A 14,610-nucleotide genomic window follows, 5' to 3' on the forward strand; every position below is an offset into this window, starting at 1 on the left:
ATTTAACAGCCATCCGCGAGGGAAGGGTATAAAGCAAAGTGTGTGTGTTTGTGTTTGTGTTGGGCTAAAAACCACACACACCGACTATATCGCTCGCATATGGTTCTCTTATGTGAGTTTTAATGGAAGTTTTAGCTGCTGCAACCGCAACCCGAGCGTGGATCTGCTTAACAAAGAACTGGGTGTGTGTGTGTGCGTGTGCGTGCATGTATGTGTATTTGTATGTGTGTGAAAGTATGCATGCGCTGAAAGTAGAATTGTGTTCATGCTATTTTGCAGAATGGCTGCGAGATCTGTGTGAAGCACGAAGAACTGTGGTTTTGGATTTGTGCCTTTCGATGTTGTAATGCCAACCTTTGTGCCCTTTCTCTGACCTCGCTCTTAACTCTTAATGTCAGTGTTTTTCTTGTTCTTGTTGTTATATTGGCTGTTTTGCAGATGCAGAGTAAAAACATACTGTGTAAGATCTCGGAAAATCATGTCGGTTTATGGGTTGCCTCTAACTGTATTTAGACCTATAACCTTATTTATAGCTGTTCTTTACCATTAGGCCAAGGTGAATGAACAGCATCTATAAAAAAAGAAATGATTGGAAACTGTTTATGTGCGCTCATTACATCTCAAGCAGGTCTGACATTATCAGACGAAGGGCACATTTACGCGATAACGATGTACTACAAACGGAAATGTTTATTCTTTGCATCTTTCGCGTACAGGAGACAACGTTGTAAAAACGATCCTCGTTCACATGGATCTGCGAAAATGACTAAAATTGCTGTATTATTCATACCAGGCCAGTAGATGGCGATGTCACTTTGTAAAGAAACACTACGTGCCTATAGACTGAACACATAATAGCATTCACGTTTTTCACGTACAGAAAACAATGCTGTCAAAATGATCCCCGTTTACACGGACTCGCGAAAATGACTAAAACTTTGTATTATTCATGCCAGGCCAGTAGATGGCGAAGTCACTTTGTAAAGAAACACCACGCGCCTATACACTGAACCCATAATATGCACACATGTTTTTCGCATACAGACAAAAACGTAAAAACGATCGTCATTCACACGGATCCCCGAAATTGACCAAAAACTGCTGTATTATTCATGCCAGGCCAGTAGATGGCGATGTCACTTTGTAAAGAAACACTATGCGCCTATAGACTGAACACATACTATGCACACGTTTTTCGCATACAGACAAAAACAAAAAAAAACGATCGCCATTCACACGGATCCGTGATATTGACTAAAAACGCTGTATTATTCATGCCAGGCCAGTTGATGGCGATGTCACCTTGTAAAGAAACAATACGCGCCTATAGACTGAACGCATAATATGCACAGACTCTAAAAAATGCTAGGTTAAAAACAACCCAAGTTGGTTTGAAAATGGACTAACCCAGCAATTGGGTTGTTTTAAGCTAACATTTAACCCAACCGCTGGGTTAAACGACCCATTCACTGGGTTAAAATGACCCATTCACTGGGTTAAAACAACCCATTCACCAACTTGGGTTGTTTTTAACCCAGCATTTTTTAGAGTGCACGCATTTTTCATGTACAGAAAACAACGTTGTCAAAATGATCCTCGTTCACACAGATCCGCTTAAATTACTAAAAACGCTGTATTATTCATGCCAGGCCAGTAGATGGCGATGTCACTTTGTAAAGAAACACTACATGCCAATAGACTGAACGCATAATAATTCACTTTGAATCCCGTTTTCAAAAGTTTGCGCAAAACACAAAAAGGCAGACGTAAAAGCGTCATTTGAAAAAAAAAAAAAAACGCCTCGGATCCGTTTTTTTGTTTTGACGTGGCGCGTTAAAAACTGTCCGACCAATGAGATCGCGCTTTAGTTCACGTGCCTGGAGCTTCTGAAGTTACAGTAAAACACGACTTGGTGGCACTCAAGCACAAAACGCTCTTGCCGAGCACACTTTGATACGACGAAGAGGAAGTAATTGGGTGTGAACACTAGGGTTGAGTACCGAACTCTGTACTTTTAAGGGCACCGACCGAATTACGTCGGTACTACCGAGTACCGATTCACATTAAATCAATCGGTACCGAATGTCGGTACCTGAGAACGCATCTGGTGATATAGACTAGTGTCTGTGAATATTAAACCGCAAAAAGACTATTTAAATATACGAATCCTGCGTGTCTCTATGCGAATGAATGGCGTAGACGCGTGGTTTACCACACACACACACACTCACTCACTATCGCGCTCACTATCACTATGACGGTCGACAAATACATCACTGTTGGACAGTAGAATTTCGATACGTCTCAATTAATAATACTAACACTAAAGTAATAATAATAATAAAAACTTTATTTTTTAAGTAATATATTAAAATTGTTCTGTTTTAATGTTTTAATTTGAACTGTATAAAGCTCAGTTGTGCAGCACTTTAATTGAATTAAAAGATAAATTAAATTAATGTCTGATGTCTTCATTTGATTACCAGAAAATACACAACACATAATTTGTGGGAAATCTTTTCATATAAATGAAATAATATGGTTGTTTTTATTAATTAAATTTAAGTAGCTAGTAGCCCACTATTTACTAGTAAATATTACAGTATCATCACAAACATCATAGACAATGCCAGACAGAGACCAGGGCAGCTCTGGCATAATGTCAAAAACACTTCTATAAATGACTTACAGGTTATTGTTATTGTTTTACTAATAGTTATTGATTTAAACATCCCTGAAGTACCGGAAAAAGGTACCGTTGGGTACCGATACCGGTTAAAATGTGAACGGAACCCAACCCTAGTGAACACAAATATGTGCCGAAAAATGTCTTGAAAAAAACTTGCGATAAGTGCGCGCGCGATAACCGTCCCGGTGTGCACAGGCCTTGAAAAGTTTTTTCCTTTGCGCCTTTCGCATACATGACGACAAAACGATCCCTGTTCACACAGATCTGCAAAAACGACTAAAAACTCTGTATTATTCATGCCAGGCCAGTAGATGGCGATGCTACTTTGCCAATACTTCTACTTTACGCGCCAATAGACTGAACACGTAATACGCCTGCGCACGATGTCACCGTTTTCACAAATTCATGTTTTGTAGTTTTCACAGAGACGATAACTGTATGGTTTTCAAAAACGTGCACTTTGAAACCAGGTTTCAAAAATTCGCATTTTCAAGCCCCCAAAACGGCGTTGTCGTGCAGGCTAAATGAGCATAAAACGTTTTTATTTGAAAATGGTGTTGTGTAAATCTATTAAAATTCCGAATCGACTTTAAAATGATAGAAAATATTTCTCTTATTTGTGTCAAAAATAAACCGATTGGTCAAATCGGCTTTCTCAACCTGTAGCGGTCGTTTCTAAAACCATTGGTTACCTAAAACTCCACCGTCTGTTTCCCCAGATGTTGATCAAGCTTTGTGCTGGATTAGGTTTGTAGTCCTGGATTAAATCGTGCAGTAATTGCTAAGTCTCCTTTGTGGCGTTGGCTTAAGCGATCTATGAGAAAGCAGTCCTAATAAAAGAGCAAGATAATCTGCCTCTTAAAGTTTGACAGCAGAGGCACAGCAGAGTTTCACGGCTGGAGAAGGTGCAAGATAAGCATAGTTGAGCGTGCTGCTAGGCAGCCTGGGCGCTGTGGTTTGCCACAAAACAGATGTGGATTTAGGAGACCACCCTGCAATACGGTGATGCAGGACTGGGGCCTATAGATGAGTCATAGAAGAGGAGAGAGGGGGTTACTTACCTTCCATTACCTGATTAAAGTCATGATTGCAGTAGTATTGCATGGGGGGGGGGGACTGCGTCACATATTGTAAATGTTTAAAAGGCCATTGACACACATAATGCAGCCAGTCAACCCTGCTGTCATTGATCAAGCGTTGCATATTTAGGGTGAATTCAGGTTGACTGGGACACTTTGTCCAAGTCATCTCAATGGCAAAATCCACTCCGATTTGGGATTGCCCTGATTCCAAAGGCTTTGATTCTTTTTTGTAAGTTAGGGTTGGTGTTGTTTAATAAGAGTCATTTACATATTTCCAATGGCCAATAGAAAAACAAGAGCATTTATATGTCAACAAAATGACTGGAAATTCACCAAGAAAAACATAATAGGCTATAGTTATTATTTATTGACAAGGCTGCTGGTGAAAGATTTTGGAGATGAAATAAGTGGGAAATACCACTCAATTCTCACCTGGCAATATTGATCTATAATAAATTATAACATGTACCAATAGTTAATGACAGTGTTGAAATGGCAAAATAGCTAATTCATAGATGTATTTACCCAGCTCGCGTTGCCTATCTTTCCTATCACTAATGAATAGGCAGTTGTAGAGAGCGAAGGGGGAGAGCAAGAAGGAGAGAAAAGTTTTTTTTTTCTTCCTAAAGTTTGAGCTTTCACTTTGTGCCTTCGAGGCGGGGTTAGCGGCGAGAGCAGCATGGAGTAGGCGAAAGGGGGACGGCGAGCAATTGCAATGCAGCAACGCGGCGAACTTCCACTCAACTTCAAAACGCGATTCATTTCCCGCCTCTGAGATAACTATGTACTCTCCGTACTGCTTGACACAGGTAAAACGCTTTCATTTAATTAATCGCTCGTGTCTGTGTGTCCGGATGCTGCATTGTAGAACCGTTGCCGTGTCTTGTCTTCTGTGTGGCTGCTTAATAAATGCATTTCAAGGTATGCATTGCGCTTTTTTGAAACATTATTTTCACGCGCGCGTTTATTTCCAGCTCCCAGCTCGCGCGCGGTGTCGTCTCGGAACTCCTCTCGTGCGTTTCATTGCACATGGGATCGAAGAGAAAATGGCGCTTCTCCCAAATCTATTTTATATAAAAGGAGATGGGTTTGACCCGAGAGGAAGCGCGACTAGTATAGTAAACAGCTTTTAGACGTCAAACTGTAAAACGTTATGATAAAGAAGCTGTTTTCCCAAGCTGGGATGTTTCAGGACGACAGCTCCCGTGCCTGAAGCTCTCCGCGCCCGAGTTCAGAGACACGGAGTGACATTGATCTACCTGTCCCGAGTGAGACATAAATCTTGTTAAATAAGCATTTCAGGGTTTTGTTTGTTGGATGAACTAATTTTATTAAGACGGGGGAGAATAGCCTATAAAACAAATATTAATATTAAAACGCGTTTACTTCTGACTGTTCCCTATGCAAGAGATGTTTTGTTGACGTTACGCAATAGGCTATTATATAGCCTAACTTATAATATGCTATTTTTTTTTTTAATCTGTTAGAAGTTTTGTAGCTCAACATGTTGATTCATAATAGATGAACATTTTCTTCTTGATTAGTTTATGTGAAGCGAGCATATGCGCACTGGCCTAGGCTATTTTTATTCAGTAAGATCTCGTTGTTTCTAAAACATAACTTTAACATAGTGAGAAACTTACTTTTATGATTAGCCTATAGTAGAAATTAATAATTTCCTTAAAAAGTTCTATGCCTATTATAGGCCGAGGATCAATTCATGTCATGCTGACTTAATTTACGGTCACCAGTCTTTGAAAAAAATATTCTCTTTCTCTACCGTCCATATAGTATTACCCAATACTTGGCAAAATGTCAGACATTTGCAGTTACAAAATATTGCATTAAACGGTCTTATAGGTCACAACAAAAACGCTGCTTTGATTTGCTCTGTGCCTTGCTGGCTGTAACTATGTTTAGGCCTATTCATGAACCACATGAATATATATAGGCCTATATAATTCTTACAAATATGAATCAGTGTTTAATATGCTAATAGACCTGTCTGTTAATGCAAATGTCCGTTTTTGAATCCCTGACGACACGTGAAGCCTTTTTTGCTATAGTCGGCGAGCAGTAGGCCTATTATTTTTTTTCCTCAAGAAGCATTTGTGTTCTTCAAAGATGGGTGTAATTTAATAAATCATTCAAAAGTCAATTGAAAATGTATTTGCAGTCGTGTGCCATATATGCGCGCGGGGGCTTGTTTGGGCTTCACGCTGCTTGAAGGAATCGGGTGTGATCTCGTCCCCCTTCCTCGCGCGCGCAGTTTGGCCCGGGTGTGTGGCAGTCGCTCTTCCTGGCTCTTAAATATTCCTCTATAGCAGACATTCGACAGGTCTCTAAAATAACTTTCATTCGGGGTGAGGCCTAAATAATTGAATTCCCCATAGCTAATAGGCGTGGGCCTACCTAAACTTATTCTCTCTCGTGCTTATAATTTCTGTCTTTCTTCAAGGCTATTTCTTCACTTTTTTAGAGGATTTTGCCATTGGCTTCAATTTCTTGGCTGCAAACAGACCTTCCTCTTTACCCCAGACTGGGTCACGCCAATCCAAGACGTGTCTAAAATAAATCTCATTTTGCATTGTTGACGGCTCTTGTTTTGAATTGTTTCCTTGCTACATTAGGCAATGCACCTTTTTTCCCAATGTAAAGAAGGCCTGAACGGCAGGCCGTTTGTAAAGTGTCTGCATTATTTTTAATGAAGCTTTTGTGTTCTTCAAAAGATGTGTGTGTTTTTATTTAGTAATACTAAAGAAGATGGAAAATGTTTTTTGCAGTCCTGTGCCATATTAATATACTGGAAGCGCTTCTTCTGCGTCGCGCGGCCTATCAGCGCGCTCGGTTCAGTCGCGCGCATTCGAGTCGAATTAGTTTTTTCTGCCTTTTTCCTTGTCTTAAGGTGTGTCACTTACAACACGTTGTTTTATTTTTTTGTTTTAATATTTACTTAGCTAGCACTTTTCTACCCGTCATTCCAATAGGTTTGAATATTTCAATATTTGCTTTTGCAGCAGCACACGTGCAGTCGGCGAAAAGGGCGATAGAGATCCAGTTAAGAGTGAAAAGTAAACAACAGGGTCAGTGGCAAATAATGTCCGAGATAAAAAGGTTTCGTCTTTTATTAATGTGCTTTAAAACACATGGCAGGTGCCTAAAACATGTTGGAACATTATTTCATTTTTTTACCAAGGTAAAATATTTCATACAGCATAGATGGAAAATATTTTATATATTTAAAGGTTATTCTGCTTGACCTGAACTGTGGCCCATGCAAGGTCAAATTCTGTGATTTTGCTCTCCATTTTATGATTTTGCTATGACAAGAAAATGGCTAAACGCGGACTTTGATTGGCAGACAGCATTTTTGAAGATTTTCATATTTTAAAACAAAATTGTATATGCTGTTTATACAATTGGAAATAATTATAAATACTAATAATAATACAAAACAGGCCAAATTACAATAGTCAAAACCTAAAAAAAAATATATATATATTTTCATATTTAATGTTTTTTTGTGTTTTTTTTCCCATAGTGAATCCGTTTGTTTGGAAAGCATTTTCTCCCAGGAGCTGATAATATTAATTTGTATTATGTATAATTATTAGTAAAACCTGTTTTTCCTCATCTTCACTGTAACAAAGTGTTTTAGACAAGGAGTGCATGCGAGCAATAAAGGCCACAGCTTTATCACACTGCGTCCTCGTCTGAAATCTTTCAGCGCCTGTTGGCATGAGCTCGGCAATAAAAGAGTCTTCAAAACCTGCAATCGCGCCACGTCGAGCGTGTGTTAAAGGAATCCCTCCTTTGTCTCTCGTGGCTTCAGATGAGATTCAGATTGTAGGCTGGATAAATCTTGCGGCGGGCCACGTTTACGTGCATGCAGTCAAAACTTGGGTGAGGTTTGGCGGTTTATGGGACGTTTCTGTGCCTTCAGAGAAGACGGAGTCAGGATGCCTAATGCATGGTAATTCCTCCGGCGTGGATGTGCTCGATCCCCATGATGCTCCACTCACTCTGTCCGGACGTTTGTTCTGTCGTCTTTATTTAATTACGGTTAATTATTAAAACAAACGAGGACGCATACGGCGCGGCAACAAATGTAAACAATAACTAATGAATTATTAACGTTGATAAAAGGTTTTCTGGAATGGGTGGAACAGGTGGGGAATCTCAAGCTTCCTACGTAATGGAAGTTACGCACGGGTTGCCAAATGTGCCGGGGTGCAAAATGTCGTTTGGGGGAGTCTAAGGGCCTCAGTCGGGGCTTTGTACACATCTCAGGACAAGGGTTAGCTTTAAGTTTTAATGCATTTTGAATTTTCTTACATTTAAGGACATTGGTGGTTTAGCCCTGAGTCATGGTATTCCCCTAGCAAGTAGCCTACACTTTAATATGATATTCATGTATATTTATTTTTACATATGTAACTGGAGAGGGATATATTGATATTTGATGTGGATCCTGGGTCATTATCATCTTAATAAACCACAGTTTACAATATAAAAGTGCTAGATTCAGGTCAGAGCAGATGAGAACTAGGCATGTATTTCAAAGTCTTGACTGTTTCTTCTTAAATTATGCCCATCTCTACATTATTTTCAAAAATGAGTTTCTGTTTCTGTAATCTAGAATAACATGATCACCAACATATTGCTTCATTGTCTTGCCCACTTCCGTTCTCTGCCCTGATTTTTTGATGGATATCTAAATTACATTGTTTATATTGTGGATAGGGGTGGGCGATATGACCAAATTGTTATTTCACGATATGGAACATTGTATTTCATGATAGCTATCACAATATAGTTATTTTATCTAATTACAAGCAGTAGGACAAATACAATATAACAAAAAATATGAATTAAACTAATTCAGTTTTTCAGGTACAATAGGTTTATTTAACGTGCAGTTAGAATTAGTACAGAAATATACATGTAAAAATAAATAGAAATATATAAATCAAATTTAAAAATAAAATATTGGATAGTCTGCATGGTATGAATTAAATATAAATGTATTCTTATTTATGCTAAAAAGTTATTCAGTCAAGAGCGATAAGTTATTTTCTGTTTCGTTTGATTCGTAGTAAAGGGATAGTTCACCCAAAAATGAAAATTAGCCCATCATTTACTCTCCCTCAAATCATCCTAGTTGAATATGATATTCTTCTTTCAGACGAATAAAATCAAAGTTATATTAAAAAAGTCCTGGCTAATCCAAGCTTTATGATGCAGCGACTCATCAGTGCATCTATCCTTCATAAAAGTGCATCTATCCATCATAAAAGAGCATCTATTCATCATAAAAGTGCATCTATCCATCATAAAAGTGCATCTATTCATCATAAAAGTGCATCTATCCATCATAAAAGTGCATCTATCCATCCATCATAAAAGTGCATCTATTCATCATAAAAGTGCATCTATCCATCATAAAAGTGCATCTATTCATCATAAAAGTGCATCTATTCATCATAAAAGTGCATCTATCCATCATAAAAGTGCATCTATTCATCATAAAAGTGCATCTATTCATCATAAAAGTGCATCTATTCATCATAAAAGAGCATCTATTCATCATAAAAGTGCATCTATCCATCATAAAAGAGCATCTACTCATCATAAAAGTGCATCTATCCATCATAAAAGTGCATCTATCCATCATAAAAGAGCATCTATTCATCATAAAAGTGCATCTATCCATCATAAAAGTGCATCTATCCATCATAAAAGTGCATCTATCCATCATAAAAGAGCATCTATTCATCATAAAAGTGCATCTATCCATCATAAAAGTGCATCTATTCATCATAAAAGTGCATCTATCCATCATAAAAGTGCATCTATTCATCATAAAAGTGCATCTATCCATCATAAAAGTGCATCTATTCATCATAAAAGTGCATCTATCCATCATATAACTGCTTCACACGGCTCCGGGGGGATATAAAAGGCCTTCTGAAGCGAAGTGGCGCGTTTGTGTAAGAAAAATATCCATATTTAAAACTTTATAGACTAAAATTGACGAATACAGAAGCGCAGAGGATAGAGCAAAACAAAACGTAGCATCGGGGGTTAATCTTTTAGTGCAAGTCGACTCGCACAACGCTGACCTCCGGAAGCTTGCTATTTTTGATTATTTATTTATGCTATTATAAAGTTGGATTAGCCAGGACTTTTTTAATATAACTCCGATTGTATTTGTCTGAAAGAAGAATGTCATATACACCTAGGATGACTTGAGGGAGAGTAAATCATGGCCTAATTTTCATTTTTGGGTGAACTATCCCTTTAATGACAGAATGAATTAGGCTGCTGTCACTTTAAGACCAAACGCACAGATCCATTATACTGAAACGCATCCGGTTTACTTTCACCTGAGACATAACCGGCTGTGTTTACATGAATACTCCACACGATGGGCGTTTAGACATAATTGCGTGTGTATTCGACTATTCAAGCGCAATAAGACGTGAAAGAGAACTCGTCTCTCTGAAGTGTCAATAGTGCTATATATTTACATTTCACAAAATAGCAAAATCTCTACCAGTATTTTATTCCGTGGTAACGATATGTATCGTCATACCGCCCAGCCCTAGTGGATATGTATATTGTTTGTCATCATTTTCATTTTGAATGCGTCCCTGCTCAATGAAACATGCGCAATATATTTTAACAGTAACACAGATCTCTGTAAAGTTAAGCTAAATGGAGCAATTTGTATTGAACATTAACTGAGTCATTTCCTATTCCACTTCATTACTAATTGATCTTTCTTTCTTTGATTCGTTTGCCCTTGTTTACTGGGCTCAGATGGGTGATTGTTACGCCATGCTTGAGGGATTTGATTTTGACCAAACAGACAATTAATCTTGCATGTGCTGTCAGATTGTTTGCTTCACCTGGACTGCTGCTTTTGCCAGGCCTCACTCTTTTCTAAACATAACAGGGCAATTTAACGATAATGACGAATGCCGTTTACTTGCCCTTTATTGACTTCCCCCTTTTAGTAAGGGTCTTTTTGGGACATGGCTCTGAGGGGAGGAGGACATTGCGTCAAACAAGAACATCCATGCTCTTTCCTCCAGTTTTCTTGCTCAGCCCGGCAGGGAAATCAATGAAACGGGAGGCTGTAACTGGGAGAAAGTGTATGGGAAAATACTTTCAGAAAGCAGGAGAGAGCAGGTTGGGACCGAGGCAGCAGCCCTGGGGAACACAATTCAATCTCCATCATTTCTGTATGGAAAAACATATACTCTTAAAAAAACTACAAAGCCTATAGTTATAAATTGTCAAACTCAATAAAACGCATGACTGTAAACACTTGTGTGCCCCAAGGGTGCTGCCGTTCACCTGAACCTGTTCCTGATTACGCTGAAGCAAATGAATCATCCGATGAACTGATCAAGCCATAGCATCAGCCGAGCTTACAAAGAGCATCAACAACATTAAGAGGTCTCAATCAGAACAGTGCAAACTGTTTAATAGCTTCAGTTTTATAATGCATGAGTCATTTAAAAAACAAAAAAGATGCAACGGTGTTCCGCCCTTGCAGCCCAGCATGACCCTGCTGCGGTTCTGCTGGCATAACTGTTTCGTGTGGTAACAATATGCAAAGTTACATTATATTTATGTTCCTGGCAGACACAGTCTTACCAAAACGTTTTAGAAGAAAATACACGTCCTGTGTTTTAGCTGGCGCAGCTCTAGTGCTACGATGAAACCTCAGGTTCTAAAAAGAACAAACATGTCTGTCGTGGAAGAATGAAGTCTTTACAAAAAATTAAAATCAAGGTTCTTTATTGGCATCGATGGTTCCATGAAGAACCTTTAACATCCATGAAACCTTTCAATTGCAAAAGTTTTTACCACTAAGAAAAAAATGGTTCTTTTAAAGGGGTGCTTGATTATGATTTCACTTTTTTAACTTTAGTTAGTGTGGAATGTTAGCCTAGAAATCTAGACGCAACTCTCCGTTGTTAGCGAGCTGGAAAAACCAAACTCTAGTCAGGCCAATCACATCGTGTATAGAGTCGGTCGGCGGGCTTAACATAATGACGACAGAGTTGCGGCGGTTACGCGTGCTTTCGCGTGCTTTACGCGTCTTTCGAATCGACTCTGGAAGACTTTGAGTTAAGCTTTTCTTTGAGAAAAGAACAAAGAACGGCACTGAAGTCATTCTTAAGAAAAGAAGATATGTTCAGAGTGTTGCTGACCGGACATGGCAAAAGTTTAATCTATCAGCTCCGCTTCACCTTCTCCGTTGCTCTGGTTGGTTGTAGCACTATCCTATTGCGTGCAGAGGGAATCTGCAAGACAACCGTTTATCCCGCTCCTCGGATTGAGCCCTGCCAATGGGGAGTTCCCAGACCCAACATCTTGATGTGGGTCTGGCTTGTCAGGCTAGTGTAATCAGTCCCTCCAGAAAAACGCGATTATGCGATCGCATGATTTAAATGCATAATCAGCCAAAGTCTGCATATTTATGCGGGGGGCACATTTTTTCAAATACGTCGCACTTTCGCCGCATAAATTGCCTATTTCCGCGTGCAAAATATGCGGGGCTAGCATGATTTCATAATCCCCGCATTTTCGTTGCAAAAAAGTAGTTGAAAAATGTTCCGTTTACTTCACACAGGAGCCGCCATTTCCCCCTTTTGCCATGGGCACATTTTGAAGTCACGTAATTACCCGACACGAACGTCATCGAAAAGCTGCAAACCCCGTGGTGAAACCATGATGAAGCACGCAAATTCCCATTTGCCAACAAAAATAACAGCAAAAGACCGCGCAAAGCAGTTTCCTGGTGTGTTGACCGATTTCAAAACACAGTATCATGAAGCTTCGAAGCGTTGTGAATCAGAGTCGATTCAGCGGTTTGGATTGCCAAAGTCACGTATTTCAGCAGTTTGACACGCGATCCGAATCATGAATCGACTCACTGATTCATAACGCTTCGAAGCTTCATGATGCTGTTTTTTGAAATCGGTCATCACTATACAAGTTGTTATTTAGGTTTTAGCACAAAAACTATTGTCGTCGCTTCATAAAGTTATTGTAGAACCACTGTAGTGAGATGGACTTTGTAACGACGTCTTTAGTACCTTTTATGGGTCTTGAGAGTGTAAAGTGCATTGAGCCAATGGAGGCCTTTCAGAGCCATCGGATTTCAACTAAGACCTAGTCCATTTTCATTTTTGGGTTAACTAACCCTTTAAGAGATTGCACTTTGTGCATTGGAAGCACTCAAATGTCTGTTTTGTATAGCTATCTCTGTAAAACAGGAAATTATTTATTCATTTTTTCAGAAAGCATATTCCTTTTGTAAAGCTACAGAACTTGTTTGACTCAATGTTTTGTAAATTTGAGCCATGTGTTTATTAAGGTCTTCAATAAAACAAGATAAGAACTATTATTCCCAGCACTTTCTGTGATGTAGTGCTTTTTTTCTCTTTTTCATCAAACCGCAGTTTTTGGCAAGTTCCCGCAATTTCATCACATAAAATTGTATAAATATCCCGCATTTTCCATCGCATTTTTTAAGAAAACGTGCCGCATAATCAAAGATTTTTGCCCGCAACAATCACAAAAAAAAGCCGCATTTTTCTGGAAGGACTGTGTAATGTTGCTGTTTGGGCATAAATATCTGCAATGTTATGACGCTCAAAGTTCAAAGCAAAGGGAGATAGCCTATTTTCTTTTAAATAAATTACTTTTTAAGGACTACAACAAACGGCTGGTAGGGACTACACAAGCTAACTAACCCTGAAATGTACATAAACCCCACCCCCAGGAACAGGCAAGAAAGGGGGTGAGATTATCATGAAAGAATATGCTAATCAATGACTTGAAGATGGTTAACTCCACATCAGCTACATAAATTCATCTATTAACCAAGAAACGTCCTGTTTCATTCTACATGTTGCCACTTTTTCTTGAGTCTCTCCATCATTGTCCGACTCCGGTTTGAACATAAAAGGCTGAACAGTTTCATTGCCTGTCTGCATGAGGTCATCAGAGCTGCTAACACCAGCTTTTGAAGCTCCACCCCGTGAGCAGCAGCTCATTTGCATTTAAAGGGACACACAAAAACAGCATGTTTTTGCTCACCCTCAAAAAGTGACAATTGTAACATGCTATAAAAAATTATCTGTTGGGTATTTCGGCTCTCGTCAATGTCAAAATGATTGAGATGGCCAATCACATCAAAAAAGCAGGCGGCGTTTGGTTCGTGCACAGTCTTCACACAGACGAGGGCGTCGATCTATCGCTTAATGCCATTGCGGGGACTCCATTCTTTCCGATGAAATCGCAAAACAAAATGCACACGCGTCCCTGCTCTTAATATACAATCATTGAACATCTTTGATTTTAATGATGAAAAAAAAATGATATGAGGGTGGACTAGAACCTGTAACCTTCGACACGGTTTACAAAAATTCTACCACCAGACCACTAAGGACTTCAAATGTTAAATGCGGATCTATGTATTTATTCACTAACGGGAAGAATCTCGAGACTAACGATATATTTGACACAAATTAATGCAAATATTATTTGCAAATAGTCCCAAAATGATTATTTCCCAACTAGAATTTATGCTTTATAATAATGTATTAAAAATGCCCTTACGGCCTTGCTTTGAGGAACCAAAAATAGTGGCATTGCTGCACTGTAAACCATAACGCTCAAAATAATGAATTGGTTTGAGTTGAGCCAACTCAAATGAAACAGATTAGTTCAAACTATTGAACTTTTATGAGTATTTAGAACTTTCTTTTTCTTTTGAGTTCTCAAAACGGACACATTTGAAGTGATCTGAATTGTTTC

At 38.9% G+C, this 14,610-nt stretch overlaps 1 protein-coding gene across 18 annotated transcripts in view; it reads left to right on the forward strand.

Moving 5' to 3' along the window:
* nfixa (nuclear factor I/Xa) overlaps positions 1–14,610 on the forward strand; it is a 135,099-nt gene that overhangs the window by 10,618 nt on the left and 109,871 nt on the right. The window contains exon 1 of one of the 18 annotated variants that reach the window (XM_079812722.1): positions 4,422–4,580. The exons of 14 other annotated variants lie outside the window; for them this stretch is intronic. In XM_079812722.1, coding sequence (XP_079668848.1) covers positions 4,554–4,580 — 27 coding nt within the window. In that variant the 5' untranslated portion in view covers positions 4,422–4,553. Of the gene's footprint in view, positions 1–4,421; positions 4,581–14,610 lie in introns of those variants that run through there. 3 more of the 18 variants (XM_079812732.1, XM_079812720.1, XM_079812728.1) reach the window with 3 other exon arrangements.

Source organism: Gobio gobio (assembly GCF_949357685.1).
Source record: "Gobio gobio genome assembly, chromosome: 3".
Lineage (NCBI taxonomy): Eukaryota > Metazoa > Chordata > Actinopteri > Cypriniformes > Gobionidae > Gobio > Gobio gobio.